A 23894-nucleotide genomic window follows, 5' to 3' on the forward strand; every position below is an offset into this window, starting at 1 on the left:
AAAATAGCAATTTACATTCAAATTATAAAAAATATGCCAAGGAATATTATTCAACTCTCTTTTCTTTTATCACCTTAATCCAATAAACCCAAAATTAGTAAAATTCTTTACAAATTTTTCTAAATAATTTAAGATTTCAGATATATCTATTTACAGAATAAATAAAAAACGCAAAACAATCTATTATATTGAAGTAAAATAACATTATATAATAATAATTGAATTAGGAATTAGCCATTTTAATTTACCTAATAATTTTAAATTTATATTTTCGAACACCAAATTTAAAAATGTTAAAATTACTAATTTCATTAAAAAAAAAGATAAATTTAGGAAGAATACAAAAATAGGAACACTACTGCCTATGAAATTTTCATTTAATAATAATTTCTGAAATAAAATGTCTTTACAATCATGGATATCAGATAAAACAATGAAGGTGATTTTTATTTTAAAATTGTAATCACTAAATCTAATAAAGCTATCAAGCTTCTAAAAATGTCAGAAGTATCTGTAATAGATTACATTATTAATCAGGGTACATAATTCTTCTATCAAATATTTTTAATAAAAGCTAGCATCTATTTCTCAAAGTCCAGAATCTCTTTTTACAAAATTATGTTATCTTGGTTTTCCAGACAATTCAGAAGCAAAAGATTTTGCAGATGAATTATTTATCCGTGTACCAAAAAAATCAAAGGCTAAAGTATGAAATAAAGCTCTATTATATTATTATTGCTAAACTAATTTAGACAAAAGACACAGACATTTCTAATAAAGAAGCAAATCTTTCTGCTTTAAATGCGAAAAACACATCATTTAAACTCATTCTTGAAGAAGAAAATGAAGAATCATTACCAATTAATGTTACTCTTAAAAAAGAAAAAAGCACTAGTAATCATAAAAAAAAAATCATCAAAAAGCAAAAAAATGAAGACAGATGGATAAGTGATGAAGAAGATCAAGAAGAAAGGAGGAAAAAAAAGAAAAAACAGGAAGATAATCGGAATATAGCTAAAGATATTAAAGAGTATGAAGATGAACTTCAAAAAGCAGAAGATGAGAGAATAAAAGATCTCAAAGAAAGAGATGAATTTTCAGAAAGGCTAAAAGCTAAGGATAAAGAAAATACAAGAAAAATAGTTGAAGATAGATCTTCAAAAGCATCAGCAGATGTACTAGCACGTCGGAAATTAGCGAATGATATCGAAGCCAGAAATGCTGCTTTGCCTCAATTGAGGGAAAGAAGTAGACAACAATATCTAAATCTTCGAGAAAAACAACAAATAGCTCTTCTTGAGAAAGAAATATCTGAAATGGAAGTAATTTTTGATGGTGTTAAACTAACAAGAAGAGAAATAGAAGAAATGAATTATAAAAAAGAAGTCCTACGTCTGGCAAAGCAAAGAGCAAATATAGACGAAGCTTATGATGGTTATGTCATGCCAGAAGATTATATTACAGAAAAAGGGAAAATTGATAAGAAAAAAAAAGAGGAAGCTCTATATAAGCGCTATCAAGATAATAAACGTGAAGAAGAAAAATTTATTACCGAACAAGATCAATGGGAAGAATATCAAACAAATAAAGCTACTGTAAAAGTAGGAACTCTAAATAAAATAGAATCTACAGAAGAATTTGAATATGTTTTTGATGATAGTCAGAAAATAGATTTTGTTTTGAGAAACACACTTGAAGGAGCCTTTATAAGCAAAGAACAAAGGATCATGGAAGAGAGGATTAGAGAAGCAGAAGAAAAAGGTATCGCATTGATTTTATTAGTCTTTTTTTAAATCTTTTAGCAAATTCTATTCAAGAAACAAGAAAAAATTTGCCTATATATGCCTTTAAAGAAGAACTTCTAAGTGCTATTTCCAATTACCAAGTCCTTATTATTGTTGGTGAAACAGGATCAGGCAAAACAACTCAGATTCCACAGTATCTTCACGAAGCTGGATATACTAAAAATAATCAAAAAATTGGATGTACTCAGCCACGTAGGGTAGCAGCAATGTCAGTAGCAGCTCGTGTAGCAGAAGAAATGGGAGTAAAAACAGGGAATGAGGTAGGATATTCTATAAGATTTGAAGATTGTACAAGTGATAAAACTGTTATAAAATACATGACAGATGGAATGCTTTTACGAGAATTCCTAACAACGCCGGATCTTAGTGATTATTCAGCATTAATGATTGATGAAGCTCATGAACGAACTTTACATACTGATATATTATTTGGTCTAGTAAAAGATATTGCACGTTTTAGGCCCGAATTAAAGCTTCTTATATCATCTGCTACAATGGATGCTCAAAAATTCGCAGCATATTTTGATGACGCTCCTATTTTTAATATTCCTGGGCGTCGGTATCCTGTTGATTTACACTATACACAACATCCAGAAGCAAATTATCTTCATGCTGCTATAACAACTATTTTTCAAATCCATACTACACAAGGAAAAGGCGACATATTAGTTTTTCTTACAGGACAAGAAGAAATAGAAGCAGCAGCTGAAAATCTTCAAGAAACATGTCGTAAACTTGGTAACAAAATCAAAGAAATGATTATTGCTCCTATTTACGCAAATTTGCCATCAGAATTGCAATCTAAAATTTTTGAACCTACTCCAGAAGGTGCTCGAAAAGTTGTTTTAGCTACAAATATTGCAGAAACGTCTATTACTATAGACGGGATTGTTTATGTTATAGATCCTGGCTTTGTTAAAGAAAATATCTATAATCCTCGAACAGGTATGGAATCATTAGTTGTTACACCATGTTCTCGTGCATCTGCAAACCAGCGTAGTGGACGTGCAGGACGAGTAGGTCCTGGTAAATGTTTTAGATTATACACATGGTGGGCATATCATAATGAATTAGACGAAAATACTACCCCAGAAATTCAACGTGTTAATTTAGGAAATGTAGTTCTTTTGTTAAAATCTCTTGGTATTAATGATCTTATTGGGTTTGATTTTATGGATCCTCCTCCTGTTAAAACGTTAAGCCGTGCACTAGAGCAACTTTATGCACTTGGTGCACTAAATGACAAAGGAGAACTTACAAAAGTTGGACGTCAAATGGCAGAATTCCCTACAAGTAAAATTTACATAGCAATAAATAATATCTAATATTTCTACAGATCCAATGTTAGCAAAAACAATTTTATCTAGCAGCAAATATGGTTGTGTTGAAGAAGTTCTTTCTATAGTTAGTATGTTAGGAGAAAGCTCTTCAATATTTTATCGTCCTAAAGATAAAAAATTCCATGCAGATAAAGCTAGACAAAATTTTACAAGACCTGGTAGCGATCATTTAACATTATTAAATATTTGGAATGAGGTAAAAAACATTCTCTTAGAAATTTCTTTAATAACTTATCAGTGGGTTGATACAAACTTTTCATATCAATGGGCAAGGGAAAATTTTCTTCAACATAGGTCTCTCACACGTGTTAGGGATGTTAGAGACCAATTAGTCCGTTTAGTAAGCAAAAGTATTTTATTAAAAATAACTAATTTATCTTTTTATATAGTGCGAGCGTGTTGAGATTGTTACAGGTACAGCATCGTCGGATATTATAGCTATTCAGAAATCCATTACTGCTGGATTTTTTTATAATGTTGCGAGATTGCAAAAATCTAGCGATTCATATAGAACAATAAAATCAGGACAGACTGTTTATATACATCCAAATAGTGTTCTGTTTGGTGTTAATCCAAAGTATCTTAACTGTTTATATATTTGTTAAATATTAATTAAACTAGATGGATCTTATATTATGAATTGGTTTTAACTAGTAAAGAATATTGTCGTCAAGTAATGGAAATCAAACCAGAGTGGCTCATTGAAGTTTCCCCGCATTACTATAAACATAAGGATCTTGAAGAATTAAATAACCAAAAAGTAGGAATAGCAAAAAAACAGAATACAAAGACATAATATTTTTTATCAATCATAATAAAATACATCTTATTATATAATATTTAAATATATGTAAGTTTAAATTTTGGAAAGACAAATGATCACAAAGCTGTTAACATTGTATTAAACCATCGCTGTATATTATGCATTTTTCTCAAAACTGTATATACATAAAAACTTTAATAAATATACCTAATTATTATTCTATTCTTTCGTGAATATTAATAGAAGTGGCTTCTTCCATCCATTGCTTGGTTTCATGTTCATCATACTGTTTTTTATTCGTAATCCAACGTTCTTGAACATCATGTACATTTCCCTCATAATTCCATCCTTGTCGCACTAATATAATTATAAATAATTCGATCAGACATAAATCGCTTTACCAGCTACACTAAACAGACTATCGTGAGCAACTTCTGAAGTACCATAAACATATCCATTAGCCCTATCTATTACTGACAACAATTTTGTCATAGAAATTTTATCCTAAAAATCATTAGTCAAATATAAGAAATAGTTATTGAAACATATACTTCTATACATAAAGTTTCAAATGCTACTAAACCAAAACTTTCAATCATATCACAAATAGAAGCATTTAAAGAAGTAAATGACGATAGCCTCGAATCATTTTCTAAATAAGGTAATAAATGAGACAAATCTTGAACTTCAGTATAAAAATCCAAGTTAAATACTTAATTTAAGTTAGAAAATACATTTATAATAAAAATACACACATAATTCACCATACATTCCTATTAAATCAATTTTACTTAAAACATTCACATGAGGAAGATCCATTTGCAACATGCTACGTAAGCTCAGCATAAGAACACTTATATATTTCGAAGGATCAGTGCAATAATGTGCATCTACAAGATGTACTACTACCAACTGCAAAAATAAGATATAGAAATATAAAAAAAATATATCTTACTCTATACTTCATTTTTTCTAATTTAGAAACAATTTCTCGTAAAGAACCATGATGAGTAAAAAGTTCCACTTGACCAGGACAGTCAAAAAGAATATAATCGTCTATTTTTATAAATCATTTCCTCAATTTTCTAATATATATCACCCCCCAAAGACTCAAGACCTTCCTTTAGCCAATCAAAGTTATTTTCTAAAGTTTCCAGCGCATAAATAACTGCTCCATTAGGCCCTAGACCCGTTTTTTCCATAATTTCGTTCACTGATATCAGATGTCGTATATCCAAAGCACAAGGATATAAAACATGATCATTTGCAGGGTCTAGATTTACTACAGAAGACTTCCTTCCAAGAGCAGCAAGGAATAGATGCATACCATGACAATATGTTGTTTTCCCACTTCCAGGTGGACCAATAACTAGCTTTTTCTTTTTAAACAAAAATATTCACATCAAGTAATCCTACCTGAGCAAAAGGCATATAAAAATTTAAAAATAAAGCATATTAATTCTTTCTAGAAAGTTTAAATACAAATTCTTTAATATTATATATAAATAAAATGTTCACGAACTGTTAAAACAGATTTAAACGCTAAAAACCTAAATCTCAATAAAAGAACGATCTAACCTATAAGAATACAATTTATACGGTTTATATTTAGCAAAGCTATATCGTAAAAAATAACATTTTTACGATATACATCTTTTAAAAGAACTTTTGAATATCATGACATTTACAAATGAATTAGTCAATAAAAAATATAATCTTATTACACGTGGACTTCAAGAAGTCCTTGGTGCTGAAAGACTTAAAAAGATTTTAGAAGAACGAGATTTAAAACTTTATTGGTATTTAAACAAAACAGTATAAAAAATAAGTTAACAATTAAATTAGGGGGACTTCTCCTACAGGAAAACCTCATTGTGGTACATCTTTTTTATAACGCATGCATGATTCATAATACATTTAGGATACTTTGTTCCTATGATCAAAATTGCAGACTTTTTAAAAGCCGATGTAGAAGTAAGAGAAGATTAGTATATATATAAATGTAATACTTACAAATTTAAAGGTTACTATTCTTTTTGCGGGTAATGTTTATATATTCTATATACTTAGTAACTTTTATTTAATAAAAAAGATATTCATGCTTTTTTAGATAATCTTAAAGCTCCTATTGATATTGTAAAATATAGGGCCAAATATTATGAATATATTATTAAAGCTATTCTTAAATCAATCGGTGTCTCAACTGAAAAGCTCCGGTTTGTTCTTGGGTCATCCTATCAACTAACTTCTAAGTATTCTATGGACAATTTTCGTCTTTGTACTATTGTTACAGAACATGATGCAAAAAAAGCAGGAGCAGAAGTTGTAAAACAAGTAGAAAATAGTTTACTTTCAGGACTTCTATATCCGGTAATGCAAGCTTTAGATGAAGAACATTTAGACAGTGATGCCCAATTTGGAGGAGTTGACCAAAGAAAGATTTTTACATTTGCTGAAAAATATCTTCCAATGCTTGGATATAAAAAAAGAATACATCTTATGAGTCCGATGATACCTGGTCTTTCAGGAGGGTAAAAAAGTATTATTATAAATGATTTACTCAAGGTATTTTAGAAAAATGTCTGCTTCAGGAAACGAGAATAACAAAATTGACATTTTGGATGATGCAGAAACTGTCAAAAAAAAAATAAATAAAGCATTATGCGTAGAAGCAACTGTAGAAAACAACAGTCTTTTAGAATTTGCAAAACATGTAATTTTTCCTGTTCTTGCACTTAAAGGAATTCCAACACTAATGATCAACCGAGAAGAAAAATGGGGAGGCCAAGTTTTATATAATTCCTATGAACTTTTAGAATTGGATTATGTAAACAGAAGGGTAAAATAAATATAAAACAGGAATTATATTAAAACATCCAGTTATCTCCTCAAGATCTCAAAATTGGAATTAGCGATTCACTTAATTTTATTTTAGAGTCTATTCGATTAGAGTTTATGGAAAATGAAGAATTTCAACAAATACTTCATTTTGCTTACCCAGATCAAGAAAAACAAAAATCCAAAAAAAGGATCTAATAAAAATATTAAAGTTGGTTCAATATGAAAATGTGAATATCCGAAACTTTTATCTTCACTCAAATTATAGAATTTCTAAATCTTAATATATTCATTAAACTCGTGATTTTCCTATTTAAAAATAAATTCATGTAATGTATCTAATTTTTAAATCGTTTAATTCTTGCAATTACAATTATACTATATATTATCGAAAATCTTTAAACGCTGCTAATAAAAATATACAAATGGCCACAAATAACTATTATGAAGATGATCAAGATCCTATAGAAAAAGAATTAGCCAATGAAAAAAGCCATGATATCCTATATAGCATAGATTCATGGTCATCATATAGTTCTACATATCATCCATCTCATATTTTAGTCGATAGCCCCGAAGATCAGGGATCAAGGTGGAGTTCCACTAATAACACAAATGAACAGTATATTATAATAAAATTAAATCAATTATCTATTGTAGCATATAAATAAAAGGAAATTATCTATCTAATACTTAACTTAGGTAAAAGAAATTACTTTTGGGAAATATTATAAACCTCATGTTTGCAATCTCAAAGAGTAATAAAATTTAATATTAGCTAAATTATCTGCTACTAATAATTACATAGGCTAAAAGTTTACGGAGGACCATCGAGAAATAGCATGCTTCTTGTTTTACATACTGGTAAATTTTATATTTCAATACACCTTTTTTTTGTCATACTTATATTAGGACTTACAAATGACGTTGAATCAGAATCTTTTCAATTATTAAGGAAGAGCAGAAAACACAACACACATGTTCCTATTCTCTTTTTAAAAATTGTTCCTCTAGCAGTTTGGGGCACAGACTTTAATTTTTCTGTATGATTTATGTTAATAAAAATAAAGTCTAATATATCTATATTTTTAGATATGGCATGTAAAAATACATGGATGGACATGCAGAAAAATTGTGACAAATGCTATGAATAACTTAGAATCAAAGCTAGAAACATATGCTTTAAAACTTACTCTTACACACCTTCGTCGCCGAAACTCTATAAAAACATTCAAATTATTATCTTCTTTGTTTCCAATAGAACTAGAACACCCGTTTCTGAATAATCTATACCAAACATTAGTGATCGATGGAAATTTTGTCAAAGCAGAACTCTTAATTGACGAAGCACAGTCAATGAATGCATTTAATGAATATATATCAAAACAGTGTTATAATTCATTGTGGGTTGAAAACGTTCAATCAGATTTATATAGTATTCCAGGCGTAAGAGGAGGTCACCAGATGTGTATTGATCAAGAAGTATATCAAAATAAAAATTATAATAATTTACCAATTATTACAGGAAAGAACAATATATCTTTTTGGAGGGTGGGATGGCTATAAGGATTTATCAGACTTCTGGTCATATTCTATAAAATACAATACATGGAAGAAAATATCTGATGATACATCATTGTTAGTATAAATCTAATTTATAAACTTCTATTGATTAAAAAGACAAAATGGTCCGTCCCCTAGATCATGTCATAAAATATGTTTTGATTCGAAAGAAAAAAAGATTTATGTTCTTGGAAAGTTTATTGAAGCAAATCAAAGAAATCAAGAAAATATATGTATAGCAGATTTCTGGACATGGGATATAAAAACTGAAAAATGGGAATGTATTTCAAAAAATACAGCAGTAAATAATTAGCTTATATATATTATAAAATATAACTTGTAAAAGAATGATAATGGACCTTCTTTGATTTTCGATCATGCAATGTGTATAGATGAAAGCAACCAAATAATATATGTTTTTGGGGGAAGAATAGTCACATTAGATCCATCTGTAAATGTATAAAGACAGTTCAATATAATTTATTCTAAAAATATTTCTAGAAACTTAGCGACTTCTTTTGTTATTCTATACCAGATCGTACATGGAAAATTCTTAGGTATATTTTATTTTTTAGGATTTTTAACTAAGGATCATGATTATTCAGAAAAGATAGCAATTCGTTAGTACCTACGATAAATACTTTAAGATCAAGAATTGGTCATTCAATGCTCTTTGAACCCATTCTGAGATGTCTTTTTATTTTTGCAGGGCAACGTTGTAAAGAATACCTTTCAGATTTTTATCTTTATGATATAGATAAAGACAAAATTTCCGTTATAAGCATGGATTATTCTAATGATGGGGGTCCTGAAGGAGGATTTACACAAAGAGCTACATTGAATCCAAAAAAAAAGGAAATAATAGTATTAAGCGGTTTAATAAAGGATAAGAAGAGTAACCAGGAAATTGTCAGGAGCTCTGCTTGGGTTTATTATTACGGAAATAACATAAAACACGGTGTTTGGAACAAAATTAATCAAAATGATAATAACAGTTTTTCAAAAGGAAAAAATAGACCTTGTCCTAGGTAATAATATTAGAATGATAATACTTTAATATAACAAGCATCTAGATATGCTCATCAACTTGTATATGATGAAAAATCCGAACTACACTTTTTGTAATACAAATATCTATTATTATCTATATAATTAATAATTGCCTTAGATATGGTGGAAATCCAAGAAATAAAGATTTTCCAAAAGAAAGGTTAGGGGATTTCTGGACTCTTGAACTACAGAAGTATATATTTCAGTTGCCAAAAACCTTATATTTATGTATTATAGACCGACCATTTCAGAAATATCAAGGCGATTAAAACTATATTTACGAAAACAAAGGCATTTTTTTGAAATTATTAATTAAATAAAACTAATTTACTATAGATTTAGAGAACTTTGTCATGTATTATCTTCAATAGATGCGCTATCATACTTACATAATGAACTTTCTGCTTTACTTGATCATTCAAATAAAGAGGAAATTTATTCTTTTTACTCTCTTATAACAAGCGAACTATTGGCACCGAAATCCGGTTGGTTTAAAAAACGTTTTAAATATATATTTAAAAATACTAGAAAAATGCACTGATGATACAGAAATGAAAAATCTTATACATACTCTTAGAATGGAAGTTTTCGATAATTTAATTGACTTTTTTCCTCAAAATTGGAGAGGTCCTAACGAAAAATTAATAGATCTAATTAAGCTATAACTTTAGATTATACAAAAAAGTCGTATATAAATTCACTTTTTTCAATTATTGCAAATATTTTATATATAAAATTACTTTATGTTATTCTCTTTTAGTAGAAAAAGTCAGTCTTAATTATATTATATATTTCATTTGTGCTATTAAAAACATTTTCAAATGTTTGAACTCACTCATTTAAAGTGCAAAAACTTGTTTAATATTAATACAACATTAAATCTCAAAAGTCTAATAAAAATAAATATATTATGGATTTATGAAAATCCTATATTTTGTATAATATGAAATAAACTATTATTGAAATATGTCAGCATTATCTACTATATGGATCCTTGATTTTAATACAAATAATATTAATTTTTTAAAATTATGAAAATATATAATTATTAAAAGATTATTTAAATATTTTTATCAATAAAACTATTGTTAATTTATAAAAAAACAACATTTATATAAAAATATTATTGAAAATTGCTATATAAATAATTTTATTATGAAATAAAAAATAAAAATATTTTTCATAGACTAAATATATTTATTTGATAAGTTAAATACTTAACATTCAATAATTTTTTATATAGAATAAAGATAATAAAAAACTTCAAAAATATTTTTAAATTATAATAAATTTATTAGTAAAAAATAATAAAATAAATTAAAATTTCTAAGTATCGTTTACTATTATGAAACAATTATATTTTAATATATTATTATAATTAAATTTAAAATACAGATAAAAGTTGATAAAAAAATAATGTTTTTATCATTTAGTATAGATTTTAATTGTCCTGTTTATTAAAATAGCTTAGACAATAATTTGAATAATATATAAATTTAATAATAATTTAAAACATTTATTTTATTGTAACATACAATAAATTATACATTTTTTTAAACTTAAATTATATATGAAAAATAATTTGATTTTACAAAATTCACAAAATATCTTTAAGATTAAAAATAGTAATTTTTATCCAAGAAATATAAAAAAATAGCAAATAAATTAAAAAAATTTAAACTCTATATAGTTAATAACAAAGTTTTTTTAATGAATTATGAAAACTAACCTATGAATAACATCTCCTGATTAAATATTTAAAACGATAACTAAAAATATATAATTTCCTCAAGAATATTATTTATAATTCAAAAAAAATATTTAAAAATTAAAAAATACAAATAATTTTCATAAAATAAAAACAAAAACAAAGCTTATAAGAATATATATTATTAAATTATTAATTTTTTTTATATTTTCATTTAACTTCATTTTATTAATCAAATCAAGACTTATCCAAAAAAATAGATAGAATTATTGATAAATTCAAAATAATAAAATAGCCATGCTTTCAAATTTAATATTAATCACAGATTATTTGTAAGCTAAAAGTTCAGGAAGAATTATATTCTATTTATATTTTTATATAAAGTTTCACAAATATCTTAATAAAAAAAATATAATATTTTATTTAAAACTTCAAACAAGCACTAGCAATATTCAATAAAAAATTTTAATCAAAAGATTAAAAATAATCAATCAATTTTCAAAATAAAATATAAAATAATAAAAAACATAGAGTTTCTATAAGTTTATCAATTCAAATATAATCAAAACTACTTATTTACTTAATTTTAAAAGACTATTACTCAAAACAAATCTTCCACCTATATATAGTCAGTAAAAACACTAATATACATTTACTTTTATTTGCACTATTAATTTATATCAATAACATATTTTTTAACTACTCTAAATGGAAATTCTAAATGTTTAAATTACAAAAAATATTTTTTAAAATAATTATTAAATATTTACTTATTTTTAAAAGGTCAAATATGACAGTATAAAAAATTTTTATATATTAAAACAAATTTTTATTTTAATTATCTTATTTTTTATTATATATAAAATTAATTCTTAAATATTCAACTTTTATGCTTAAATAAGAGATAAACATAATATATATATATAATTTCAAAAATAAGCTATAAAAGTTATTATAAAAAAATAAAATTCATATAATATTACACATAACTACTTGTAATATACTTATTAATTCATATAAAAATAAATCTAAATAATATTTTAATAATCTTAAAGACCTTAATACAATAATTTAATAAAAATATTGAATAAGCTATCTTAAAAATATCACATCTAGATATTATGTATATGAAAATATTAGATTTTTATATAAAATTAAAAATTTCGATCATTTTACTTAAAAAAATAAATGAAAAAAAATGTAAAAACACATAAAAAAAATAAAAAATACATCGTAAATCTAAAAAATATTACAAATATTTAATGTTTAATATCATCAGTTTAAATCATTTACGGAAATTCTCAATGATCTTCATATAAATATTTCAAATAAAATTAATTATTATATTGATAATAACATAGTAAACTAATATTTGACGCCAAAATTTCACTTATATTGCAATAGGATTCATCTCATTTCAGTAGTTCGTTACAAGAATGGAAAGAGTTAAATTTATCTCCTGATTTTATTACTTTTTCTAGTGAAATCTGTATTTTTTCCCAGTCACTTCCTCAAATTTTATACCATAAACAAAAAATATTTGATATAATAACAAACTATATTTCCAAAAGCAATTCGTTTTCTCTTGAACCTTTTTTATCGTAAGAACCATTTATATAAGAGATTTATATTTCTAATCTACAAGATTACTAGTTTCTTTTTCTAGAGATTTAAAAGAAGAATTTAATCCATTTATCATTAAGACATTTGAAATTTTGGAGTCTATTTTGATAAGTGAAGATGTGAATGTTATTAAAGTATTCTTTTAATTATACGCAAACAAAAGATTAACAATAATAGTGGACATTTAATAGTATTGCATATTTATTTAAATATTTGTTAGAAGTTGTATTAAACAATTTTGAGAATATTTTTCAAATATTATCAAAATTACTTCGTAAAAATACAACAAAACTATATATTATTCGTTATACCGCGGAAGCTATTGCATTTTTATTTAAACGAATTAATGATACACAGAAAATATTGCTTATAAAATTATTCATAAGTGATTTACAAAATAATTTTTCTAATTTATATCTTCAAGGTATATCATTAATAATTTCAGAATCATGCAAGGTTTGTTTAAATGCTAAAATTTTATTTAATTTAAACATTGTTATTTAAGAGCATAAAAAATACATTGAATTCAAAGGCAACAAAAACAATAACTCATTTAATAGAACTTTGGGAACAGGGTTTTCGTATGCATTATCTTTATTATATATCTAACTAATTTATGATTAGAAGAAATAATATATTTAATTTTAAAAAATACTATTATTTCTCTAATTAATCATACTGATGATGGGGCTTTTTTTCCTATTGTAGAAGTATTGTTAATTAATCTAAAAAAACCGAAATTTCATAATCTAGATGATTACTATTCTTTATTATTAATTTGCATATCAACTCAAAATGGAAGAAAAATTACAGGTATATATTAAATTATCTAAGATGTATTTTTTTAACATTTTAAGATTGGAAAATTGTTATAGATCATATTTTGTCAATTTTATCAGTACAAAATAGATATTCACTTACTGTGATTAAATTAATCACAAACATATTATGTTTATCGGATATAAATACAGTTATATTGTATAATAAAAAAATCATGGATTATCTTGAATTATCTGATGTTTTATTTTTTTCATTGTGGATTATTCTAATTAATCATAGATTAATACATTTAAGATGTTTTTTAAACTAGTACTCATCATGCCTACAAATAGATTTAATACCTTTTTACTAGGATATTTTTATAAGTATTAATCTTTAATTAATGTATACATTTCCTTATAAAAATAGTTTTATATGCAAAATTTGGGAAACTCATCAAGATGATGCTATTTCTTTGTTGCTCTCTATTAATGACTCACAAATATTAATATATTTATCCGAAAACCCTTATGTTTCAGAAAGGAAGAAAATTAAATTTTCATCTAATCATTATATACTTCAGAATATATTAGAATACTTTGAGAAACTAGTTAACAAAACATCCCTTGAAACATTCATTGAAAATAAAATATTAATATGGAAACGATTAAAACTATTATCTTGTATTGATTTTGATTCTAAATCACTTAATCAAATTTTATATAGACTTCTTATTAAATATTTAACTCTTGAATTTAATTCTGATTTAGTACCTGTTATACATATTTTATTAACAGAACTTTCTTCTAGAAAATGTGATGGTCTTGAGGATAATGACCTTACAAACCTTTTTGATTATATTTCAGAGTCAAGTAAACAATTTTCTAAAAATATATTATTTCTTCAAGGTATTTTTGCTATTTTTGAAGATATATTGGCAAGGTATATTATTTCTATGTAATTATAAAAAGTCTAAAATAAAAAGATCTCTTAATTTCAATAATATTAGTATTGAGACACTTTTTTCTAATATTATTTCAAATTTACTTATTTCTGGTTCTCAACGAAGATTTTATACAATAAAGATTTTAACTTTATTATATAAACTAAAAAGTGATACAGATTGTGAAATACTTAAGTCTTGCAATATCATAGCAGAAACACCACTTACTATTGAATCATTAAGAACAATTTCATTACATATTAGAAGAATTTCTACAAATTTTTCTCAAGCCCAAAATATCTCTCAAAAAATTACATTTGTTTTTCTTATTGGTATTTCCCCATGTTTAATGATATTATCATTTACGCCTTAGATAGGTTTGACGACAGTTAATTTTTCTTCAATATCTAAAGATTGTTCATCGGCTCTTGCATCTTTATATAATAAAGATTATAATTTTATTTGGAAATATATATTTGACTGGATAAAATTAGGGAATATTAAGAAAACAGAATTTATGTTAAATAAAAGACATCGGGGAAAAAATAAAGATTATGTATTTCGATGTTTTAAAACAGACGTTAATTTAGACTCTTTACAAATAGAACAAAATACTGATGAAAAAGTATTATTGGATTGGAAAAAAATAAACGATAAAGTATATATTATATTTATAATATTCTAGAATTATAGCTTAACTAACTTTTTTTTTAGGATGATTTAGATAAAAACAATGGCTCAACTGAATATAGATCTCATGCTCTTAAGATTTTATTAGAAATTCCAAACCTTGCTGAGGAACATTCGAAAGATCTAGTTCATATTTTCCTTTCTATTTTTTCACAAAATAGAAATTTAGAAAGCATGGATTTATTAGATTTTAAGTGGTCACAAATTGATAAATTAAACCTTATAACTATTTTTAGCAAATTTAAAAATCCAAGGTCTTTATTTAAATCAAATGATATATATGATACTCAATTACTTCTTCTAAGTCAAGGCGATATTAAGATTCAAAATTTTGCTCTAAATTGTATATTATCATGGAAATCTCCGGAAGTGCTTCATTATGAAAATAATTTAAGAAATTTATTAGATACTACAGCATTTCGTGATGAATTAGCAAATATTATGCAAGAGAACAGCTTGTATGATTTCAAAAATCAACAACTGTTTCCAATTGTTTTAAGAATACTTTATGGTAGAATGATATCACGATCAAATTCATCCTCAAGAAAGCATTCGCTTTCAACTAAACGAGAAATCATTTTATCATCTCTTACTATTCTTCCTTCGGAGATTTTTAAAATATTTCTGAATATTATGCTAGAACCATTTAGTAAGATATCATGCATTGATAAATCGAATCCCAGTGTATATAAACTAAAAAGTATTCAAGAATCTATTGATCAAAAAAAGCAAATAGGATTTTGTAGGGTTCTTAAAGAAGTTCTAAGACAAATAGGATCAAAAATAATGCTTTATTTATCGGATATATTAAATGTTCATTTTTACTGTTGGAATGATTCCGAATCTATTATAGAATCATTTTGTAATATGAAAGTTAAAGATGAAAATATTCGTCTAAAATACGCAAAAACTATTAGACATATATGTTATCGAAATCTTAACAAAATGTTTTCTTTAGGATTTAGCAACGAATGGAAGCCTTATATAACTCTCCTTTATATAAAATTTATCAATCCTAGGCTCAAAAACATGTGTATCGATAGTTTACAGGAACCTTCTGGACTTTTAAAAATCTTTTCTACTTGGTCAGAAAATGCAGATATGGTGAATTTCCTTTATGATTATAATGAAGAGATAGTCTTGGAAATCACGAAATGTTTATCTTCATATTCTATTAAAGAAAATGTTGTATTATTTATATTCGACTTTTATAGAAATATGATTTTACATGCAAATATGCTAAATGAAATTCCAAAAGACGACAGACAATATTCTTCGAAAGATTTTTTTTTAAAACACATATCTATTATACTAAATGCTTTATACAGTTTATTAATCGACCCACAGCGTAAATGGACTAAAAATATTTGCCAACCTCTAATTAATTTACTTTCATCGATTTCATCATTAATATACGAATCTTCTCAGGTTGATATTCTTTTAGAAACAAATATATCTATAATTTCAAAATTTTCAAAACTTATTTCAGAATTTGCAAAAAATAATATTTTCGAAACAGTACAAAACCTTTTACCTTTAAGTCAAAAAATACATACTGATTATAGTTTTTTCCATTATGTTTTTGAAACTCTTATACCAATGTTTGGAACATTAAAAAACAAAAATACAAGAATTACTTTATCCAATTTAATAAACATATTTTCTAAAATTGATCCTAAACTAACAGATGTTTCGAATCTTATATTAGATTTAAATTCATTATCTTCTACTAAATTGGATCAACCGGATTTCAATAGAATATTATCAGCTTTTACTATAATAAATGACTATAAATGGAAAGAATTTAATATAGATAGTTGGGCTTTAATTATTCATAATATGATTTTTTTTATTCAAGACGAAGAAGAATTTTCTATAAGGATAAATGCATCATGTACAATGAAAAAATTTATTGAAAGATTCAAAGACATTCCTATTACTGAAAGAGAACCATATTTAAAACTTCTTTCTTCTTCAATTTTAAAAGCATTAAAAAGAGAAATGAAATTAAATAGGGATCTCGTACGACAAGAATATTTAAGTATTCTGGCACATGTCGCTAAATTTTGTAATTTTTGGGTAAAAGTTTCTGATCTTCAAATTTTGCTAGTTGGTGACGATGAAGAAGCGAATTTTTTTAATAATATCCTTCATGTTCAACAGCATCGTCGTATCCGTGCTCTAAGAAGACTTTGTATTGCAACTTCCGACGGAAAAATAAATAAAAACAATATTTCACAGATATTTTTACCTCTAATAGAAAGTTTGTGTATTTATTCATCGAAACAATATCATAATCTTGTTTCTGAGGCAATTAAAAGTATTGGAATTATTTGTTCTAGTATTCATTGGAATCAATACTATACTTTGTTTAAACGCCATATAAAAAAATTAAAAAATAATGACAAAGCTTTAAAGATAACTATACGTATAATTGATTCTATTGCAGATGCTTTACTTCGTTCTTGCGAATTTTCTTTATTGAATTTGGAAAAAAATATTAAAACAGAGGATTCAGCTGAAACTTTTCTAGAAAATGAATCTAAAAATCAATTAAGCAACAATAATACATGTTTTCACTTAAAAGCTTCAATCGCTGATAATATACCTTTAAAAGATATTATATGTTCAGAATTTATTCCTCCATTAATTCAAATACTTCGTAAAATAGATATATCTACTATAGCTTCAAGAATTCCAATAGCATTGACTATTACAAAACTTTTAAAGTGTTTGAATCATAACGATTTAATTTCAAATTTATTATTAGTTCTTTCAGAGATTTGTAAAATTTTACAGAGTCGATCACAAGATCATAGAGATATAGCTCGAAAAATTTTGTCAGATATTATAGGTTTGCTTGGCCCTCGTTATTTATTGCCCGTCCTTATAGAGTTAAAAAATACGCTTAAACACGGCTATCAACTTCATGTTCTTGGATTTACAGTACACACATTATTGTGTCGTTTACAGGAAAATGCCCCTATTGGTTCTATAAACAATTGTACAGATATAGTTGCAGAAATTTTAGTAAATGACATTTTTGGTAACGTTGGAACGGAAAAAAATTCAGAAGAATATATATCGTCAATGAAGGAAGTAAAAACCAATAAAAGTTATGATTCTTTTGAGATTTTATCTAGTATCATAAATTTAGAATATTTTAGTATTCTTTTAAAACCTATCTTTAGACTTCTCCATAAGGAGTTAACTCTAGAGATCTTAAAAAGTGTGGATATGGTATTTAAAAGAGTAAATCTTGGAATATTTAAAAATTCATTATGTTATACTCATGATGGTTTACGTTTATGTTATAACTTATTCCAAGAAGGAATAAAAGGTTTTAAAACTGAAAGTAATAAGGAAACTAACAAGGAGCATTTTATTCCAGAACGTGATTTATCTATAAAAAAGACAAAAAATAGCTTTTCGAGAAATTCATACAAAATTATTAAATTTTCATTAGATCTTCTAAAAGGAATTTTGTCGAAAGATAGATCTTTAATTTCTTCTGAAAATTTAATACCTTTTATTCCAATAATTGGTGACATGGTTTTATCAGGGAATGAAGAAGTTCATATCTCAGCATTAAATACATTTATTATTTTCTTAAGACTTGATATAGAACAAGTTAATTCGTCATTAAATGTTTTTGTTAATCAGGCATTTTCTTTCATAAAATTATCCGCATCTACTAACACCGAAATATGCCAAACAAGTTTAAAATTTCTTACGTATGTTTTCAAAAGCAACAAAAACATCGAAATTAAAGAAGAATGGCTTGCGTATATTATTACAAAAATAAGACTTGACATAGAGGAGCCTGATAGACAGGATATTACATTTTCCATTATTAAAGCGATAATGTCTAGAAAATATATTTTTCCTGAGTTATACGATTTAATTGATTCTATTTCAAACATTCTAGTGACGAGCCAGTCAAAAGTAACTAGGAACATGGCTAGAGGAATATATTATCAATTTTTACTCGATTATCCCCAAGGAAAAAGCCGATTAAGGAAGCAAATGAATTTTCTAATTAGGAATCTAGAGTATGAACATGCATCTGGTCGCCAATCCGTTATTGAAACTATAAATTTGATTGTAAGTAATTTTGAAGATTCTGCAATAGAAGAATTTTTAGAATTCTTTTTTATTGCTTTAATGATGGTAATTACAAATGATAGCGATCAGCAGTCTAAGACTATGTCCGGTATTCTTTTACAAAAAATTTTTAAGCGTTCTAATAGTTTTATTCTAAATTTCATGACAGGATCTTTAAAAACGTGGTTAAATCAAACAGAAAAAAAATCCTTAAGAATTGCAGCCATTCAAGGTTATAATCTTTTGTTTCAAGCATTACAAAAAACAAAAATGAAAGAAATTCATTGCTTTCTTGAAAAAGCTCAAAGTATTTTAAATGAAAATCTTATTTCTGAAAATTCAAAGGATTATGAACTTATTTATCAAATTATGCTTACAATGTTTAACCTAATAAAATTAGTCCCGGAGATAATTATGTCATCAGAACGATTAACTCTTTGGAAGCTTTTTATGCATCTATTAACATATAAAAATCATAAAATTAGCCTTATTTCGGCAAAGATACTAGAAAGATCATTTTCTTTTTGTAAATCAGTTCCAAAAAAAATGCCTCTAATGTCACCATATGGACTATCATTTACTCAAGATGATTTGAATATGATTTCAAGTACTCTTTTACATAAGTTACATAACTCTGAGTTAAATAAGGAATTAAGTTTTCAGTTTTCTAAAAATTTATTATTTATTGCACGATTTTATTATCTAACTAATGCTAAAATTTCAGACTTTGATAGTTCATTATACATGCATCCAAAACTGGAAAAACTTATGAAATTAAAAAACATAAAATCTTTAAGTTGTCTTGAATGGTTAATATTTAGGCTTTGTATAATTCTAAAAAACGAGAAGAATATAAATTCAGAGGTTCGTTGAATATATATTTTCAATTTATTATTAAATATAACAGTCAGTTATAATTTCCAAACATCAAATAATGGAATTAATAAGAGCACTCATTAATTTTCTTTCTATAAATGATTTAAAAAGCCTTGCAAATACAATTATTAGTCCTTTATATAAATATACAGATAACAAAGTTGCAATGACCAAAACTCAAAAAGGTATTTATTTTACCCCTTAAACCCATTTTTTTAATAGTTTCAAGATTTAAAACACATTTCTGAAAAAGTATTGGACGAATTACATTCTAAAATAGGGACAACTTTATATATCCAAATATTTAATAATATAAGGCAAGAGTCATTAAAAATTAGACAAAATAGAAAATTAAAAAGGTCTATTCTTTCCGTGTCAAATCCTGAGAAACTGGCCAGAAAAAAAATTAAATTAAATATAAAGGTATTTGTATCCATATTAATATATAAAATTAAATTATATCTTAATCTATAACAGAAAATGAAATCAAAAAGAAAGAAATCTGCGCTACTTCGTCTTAAAAATGTTTTAAAATCGTAAACTATATAAAAGTATCAATATCTGTGTTTTTGTCTCAATAATGATAATATGACAATATAAAAATATTTTTAGTATCGAAACTACATTAACTGATAATCTACTGAAATTTTTAAGAACGTTATAAATTCAAATTTTCTAAATTTACTAATAATCCTATCATATCAATTCATATCTAAAATAAACCAATAAAATTTATAATGCTAAACTACTATAAGGATCCCAATCCGGTGGATTTGATTGAAAAGTTAATTTTCCCTTATTATCTATTTTTGCATATTCCATGCTTACTAATACTTCATTTGGCATTCGCTCTATTTCATCTTTTGCTATTCCTAACTCATCCTGTGGTAGCCATATTACTGGAGTTTTTATTTGTAAAGCTTTATGTTGAAATGAAGAAAAAATGATACTTTCTCGTTCTTGAATAGATAAATTTTCGCAATTTATATTAAAATCTGCAGAATGACTAGGGCTTTTAGATCCTTCAGATGTCATATCTTGCATTGAAGACTCATAATCTATATCATTGTAATTAGAATTATATAAATCAAACAATTTACGAATATAATTTCGATTATTATTTTGATTTTGCGAAGTCAGAGGTAAAAATTTTATCAATGGATCAAAACTTTTCTGAAGAAGAATTTGATAAAAAACAGTAAAAATGATCAAGATAATCATAAGAATTCCTTGAACTTTAGTTGCAAAATGATTCTGATCATCACGTGCCAAAAAAAAAAGACCAGTAAGACATGCTTCCAAAAGATATATTCCTGTCATCATTTGATATAACGATCTAGGAAATGCCAAGCCACCTGTGTCAACAGGAAAATCAAAAACGTATAGAAAATTATAAAGATATACAACATAAAAAAGCATAAAAGCAATAATCACAAATACCATTATTAAAGGTGCAATAATAGAATATGTTATTCCAATAACAGAAAGATTAGTAAATCTTGGAAAAGTTGTTCCCCATTCCAAAACTCTAAGTGTAGTAAATCGGGACCAAAGCTTTCTTGGAGTATTATCCATTAATTTCCCAAAACTATAATATAGAATCAGTGTAATTATTTGCAACAATTCTCCAGATGCAATCGATAAGCCTTGCAAAAGAATATAAGAAAAGAAAAAATTACTTGCTCTTGGTAAATTTTGTGCTAAAAGTTTGGGTGTATTTTGAGGATTATTTATAATACTTGCTATTACTGCAGTAATTCCTGATGAAATGGTAACAACAAGAAAAACTTGAACAACAAGAAATGAAAAATACATATTTTGGACGGTTAATTCAACATCTGTTTGAGTCGGAAGGCCTTTAAGTTCAGCAGCAACTGTTTAATCATCAGTATTATTTTTTAAATAAAACTAAATATACATCTCATAATTATTGGAACAGATGCCATTATAATAGCCAGAAGTACACTTGGTAATAAACCTGTTATAAGCCCAGTCACTGATTTAGAAAGATTTCCAAGAAACTCGAGCCATGAAAACTTTTTACTTAAACTTATTACATTTGATAACGATCCAACAAACGCTACTGGAAAAGCAAAAAAAATGACAAGAGAAGCTATGCATATTACAACTATTATTGCGCGGATAAGACGATCCCACCACTTTAGTTGTAAATTATCCCATATAATATCTTTTGGAGATATATGAAGATATTTTGGAGTCATATGAAGTGCATTATGGTGCAAAATATTTTGACAAGCCAAATGAGCAGATATTTGTTCATTAAATTGAATAAAAACGCTATTCATTTGTTTAAACTTCTCAGGATGTTTTTGTTGTTCTAATATTTCTGGATTGAGCCTTTTTAATTCTGAAATACACCAATTGATTGTGTCAACTTTTTTCCCAATAAGTGGAAGAGATATAAACCACGAGAACAAAGGAAGTCTATGTTTAGGTCGTTTTTTAAATGACACATATTTATATACTAAGCCTTTACTAGATTCTATACTATCTAGGTATTGAGCATTTTTAGAATCTAACACTTTCTTTTCTTTTTCCTTATTCTTTTTTTTTTTACTACATTTCAAGGCATTTCGTATTAAACAAGTTTCCGCCTCTTCTAATTGTTGGGCAATAATATCCCTTTTCTCAATCTGTTCTAACAATGGAGAAAAATCTCTAAAAACATAAGAAACGAATAAAAAAAAGAAATAACTACCTGTTTATCCAAACATTCTTGACACCACCAGGATATATACTAAAAAGTTCTTTCAATTTCCCTACATCAAGATATTCATCTGGTACTGTTGTTATAAGAACTGTTGTAGCAGAAGTAGTATTACGATGCTGAGGAGAAGTTAAATATGCCTGTCTAATCTCAATGAAGTGCTTTAATTCGTAATATATCAAATAACAAGTTACACCTATAAAGTTAAGTTTAAATAAATAATAAAAAAAACAGACAAACAAAAAGATACGCGAGAACAAGATGAGCCCAATACTTATTTATATGCTTCGGACTAACATTTCCAAAACTAAATTTATCCAACCCTCGAGGCTTTCCTTTATAAGTCTTATCAATTCCATCAACTGAATTAATTGGAAGCAAAATAGGCCAAATTATTAATAATGAGAAAGAAAAGAGAAGGATGCACATTCTAAGGAATCTAAGAAAAAAATATGCATCTAGACCAGATTTTTTAATAATATGTTCTGGACAAGTTTGATAAAGAAGTAGAAAAAGCTTTAAAAAAGATCTAGGTGGAGACCGAACTTTTTTATCACTTGGAAGGATTTTAATAACCTATTCATATAAGATGGAGAGAAAAAAAGTAAAGAAATTTTATCAAACGCTTCGAGGTTCATATACACGATGTAAGAAATTACGTAATATAAAAAATGCAACTACCTGAATTGTAAACATAACAAAATTTACAGACAATGAAGTAATAAATGCCGGCAAAGACGTTCCTTCTGAATTATGTATGCCTCCAGTTTCACCCATTATATTTTATAATTTTTTGTTATCAATATTTACATATCGTTAATATAATTTCTACTCGCGATGTATAAATATATAAATTTCTTTTATAATTATACATATTTTAAAACATAAACAAAATATTGCACTTTTTTAAAGATAACATATAACAATAGATGCATATATATTTAAAAATATATTTTTTGATATATATATTCGTTAAATATGATTTTTTAAAACTCCATTTTTTAAAAATATCTCTATTTCCCTAAAATTGAAACGTTAAATATATATTTTTTAGAAATATATTTTTTTAAATCATTAATGTCCAATCAATTGTTATATAATATA

At 25.7% G+C, this 23894-nt stretch overlaps 6 protein-coding genes across 6 annotated transcripts; 4 read left to right on the forward strand and 2 right to left on the reverse strand.

The window, feature by feature from the left end:
* Positions 1–323: 323 nt before the first annotated feature.
* PNEG_00260 (hypothetical protein) lies at positions 324–4105 on the forward strand. The gene is made up of 9 exons (XM_007873941.1): positions 324–439; positions 490–538; positions 579–706; positions 753–1761; positions 1803–3098; positions 3142–3341; positions 3384–3485; positions 3535–3722; positions 3767–4105. Exons 1-9 carry the CDS (start codon positions 401–403, stop codon positions 3939–3941), a joined length of 3186 nt encoding a protein of 1061 aa, XP_007872132.1. The 5' UTR covers positions 324–400; the 3' UTR covers positions 3942–4105.
* A 17-nt stretch (positions 4106–4122) lies between these two features.
* Positions 4123–5339, reverse strand: PNEG_00261 (hypothetical protein; the record flags this gene model as incomplete). The annotated part of the gene is made up of 7 exons (XM_007873942.1): positions 4123–4265; positions 4310–4412; positions 4460–4620; positions 4664–4820; positions 4864–4964; positions 5008–5281; positions 5325–5339. 7 exons carry the CDS (start codon positions 5337–5339, stop codon positions 4123–4125), a joined length of 954 nt encoding a protein of 317 aa, XP_007872133.1.
* A 246-nt stretch (positions 5340–5585) lies between these two features.
* On the forward strand, positions 5586–6944 carry PNEG_00262 (tyrosine-tRNA ligase; the record flags this gene model as incomplete). The annotated part of the gene is made up of 7 exons (XM_007873943.1): positions 5586–5707; positions 5754–5785; positions 5830–5882; positions 5932–5950; positions 6001–6439; positions 6483–6747; positions 6789–6944. 7 exons carry the CDS (start codon positions 5586–5588, stop codon positions 6942–6944), a joined length of 1086 nt encoding a protein of 361 aa, XP_007872134.1.
* A 227-nt stretch (positions 6945–7171) lies between these two features.
* Positions 7172–10024, forward strand: PNEG_00263 (hypothetical protein; the record flags this gene model as incomplete). Its single annotated transcript, XM_007873944.2, has 15 exons — positions 7172–7402; positions 7449–7504; positions 7555–7610; positions 7659–7789; positions 7839–8228; positions 8272–8384; positions 8427–8610; positions 8656–8766; positions 8811–8866; positions 8915–9337; positions 9383–9430; positions 9478–9552; positions 9597–9650; positions 9696–9844; positions 9888–10024. 15 exons carry the CDS (start codon positions 7172–7174, stop codon positions 10022–10024), a joined length of 2214 nt encoding a protein of 737 aa, XP_007872135.1.
* A 2231-nt stretch (positions 10025–12255) lies between these two features.
* On the forward strand, positions 12256–20602 carry PNEG_00264 (hypothetical protein; the record flags this gene model as incomplete). Its single annotated transcript, XM_007873946.1, has 16 exons — positions 12256–12300; positions 12347–12427; positions 12472–12668; positions 12713–12824; positions 12868–13146; positions 13196–13271; positions 13315–13503; positions 13548–13708; positions 13750–13835; positions 13879–14391; positions 14435–14724; positions 14770–15050; positions 15107–20050; positions 20094–20247; positions 20292–20485; positions 20540–20602. The coding sequence occupies 16 exons, from the start codon at positions 12256–12258 to the stop codon at positions 20600–20602; spliced, it is 7665 nt and encodes a 2554-aa protein (XP_007872137.1).
* A 192-nt stretch (positions 20603–20794) lies between these two features.
* PNEG_00265 (hypothetical protein) lies at positions 20795–23567 on the reverse strand (the record flags this gene model as incomplete). Its single annotated transcript, XM_007873947.1, has 6 exons — positions 20795–21120; positions 21163–21936; positions 21981–22741; positions 22782–22986; positions 23027–23366; positions 23415–23567. 6 exons carry the CDS (start codon positions 23565–23567, stop codon positions 20795–20797), a joined length of 2559 nt encoding a protein of 852 aa, XP_007872138.1.
* Positions 23568–23894: the final 327 nt, after the last annotated feature.

Source organism: Pneumocystis murina, assembly GCF_000349005.2.
Source record: "Pneumocystis murina B123 chromosome Unknown supercont1.5, whole genome shotgun sequence".
In the NCBI taxonomy this organism is placed as follows: domain Eukaryota; kingdom Fungi; phylum Ascomycota; class Pneumocystomycetes; order Pneumocystales; family Pneumocystaceae; genus Pneumocystis; species Pneumocystis murina.

Coding starts and splice junctions, on each gene's coding strand:
- PNEG_00260 (XM_007873941.1), top strand. CDS start 401: ATGTCTTTACAATCATGGATATCAGATAAAACAATGAAG. Junction 707..752: donor CAAAAAAATCAAAGGCTAAA/GTATGAAATAAA, acceptor AAACTAATTTAG/ACAAAAGACACAGACATTTC. Junction 3,099..3,141: donor AATGGCAGAATTCCCTACAA/GTAAAATTTACA, acceptor ATATTTCTACAG/ATCCAATGTTAGCAAAAACA.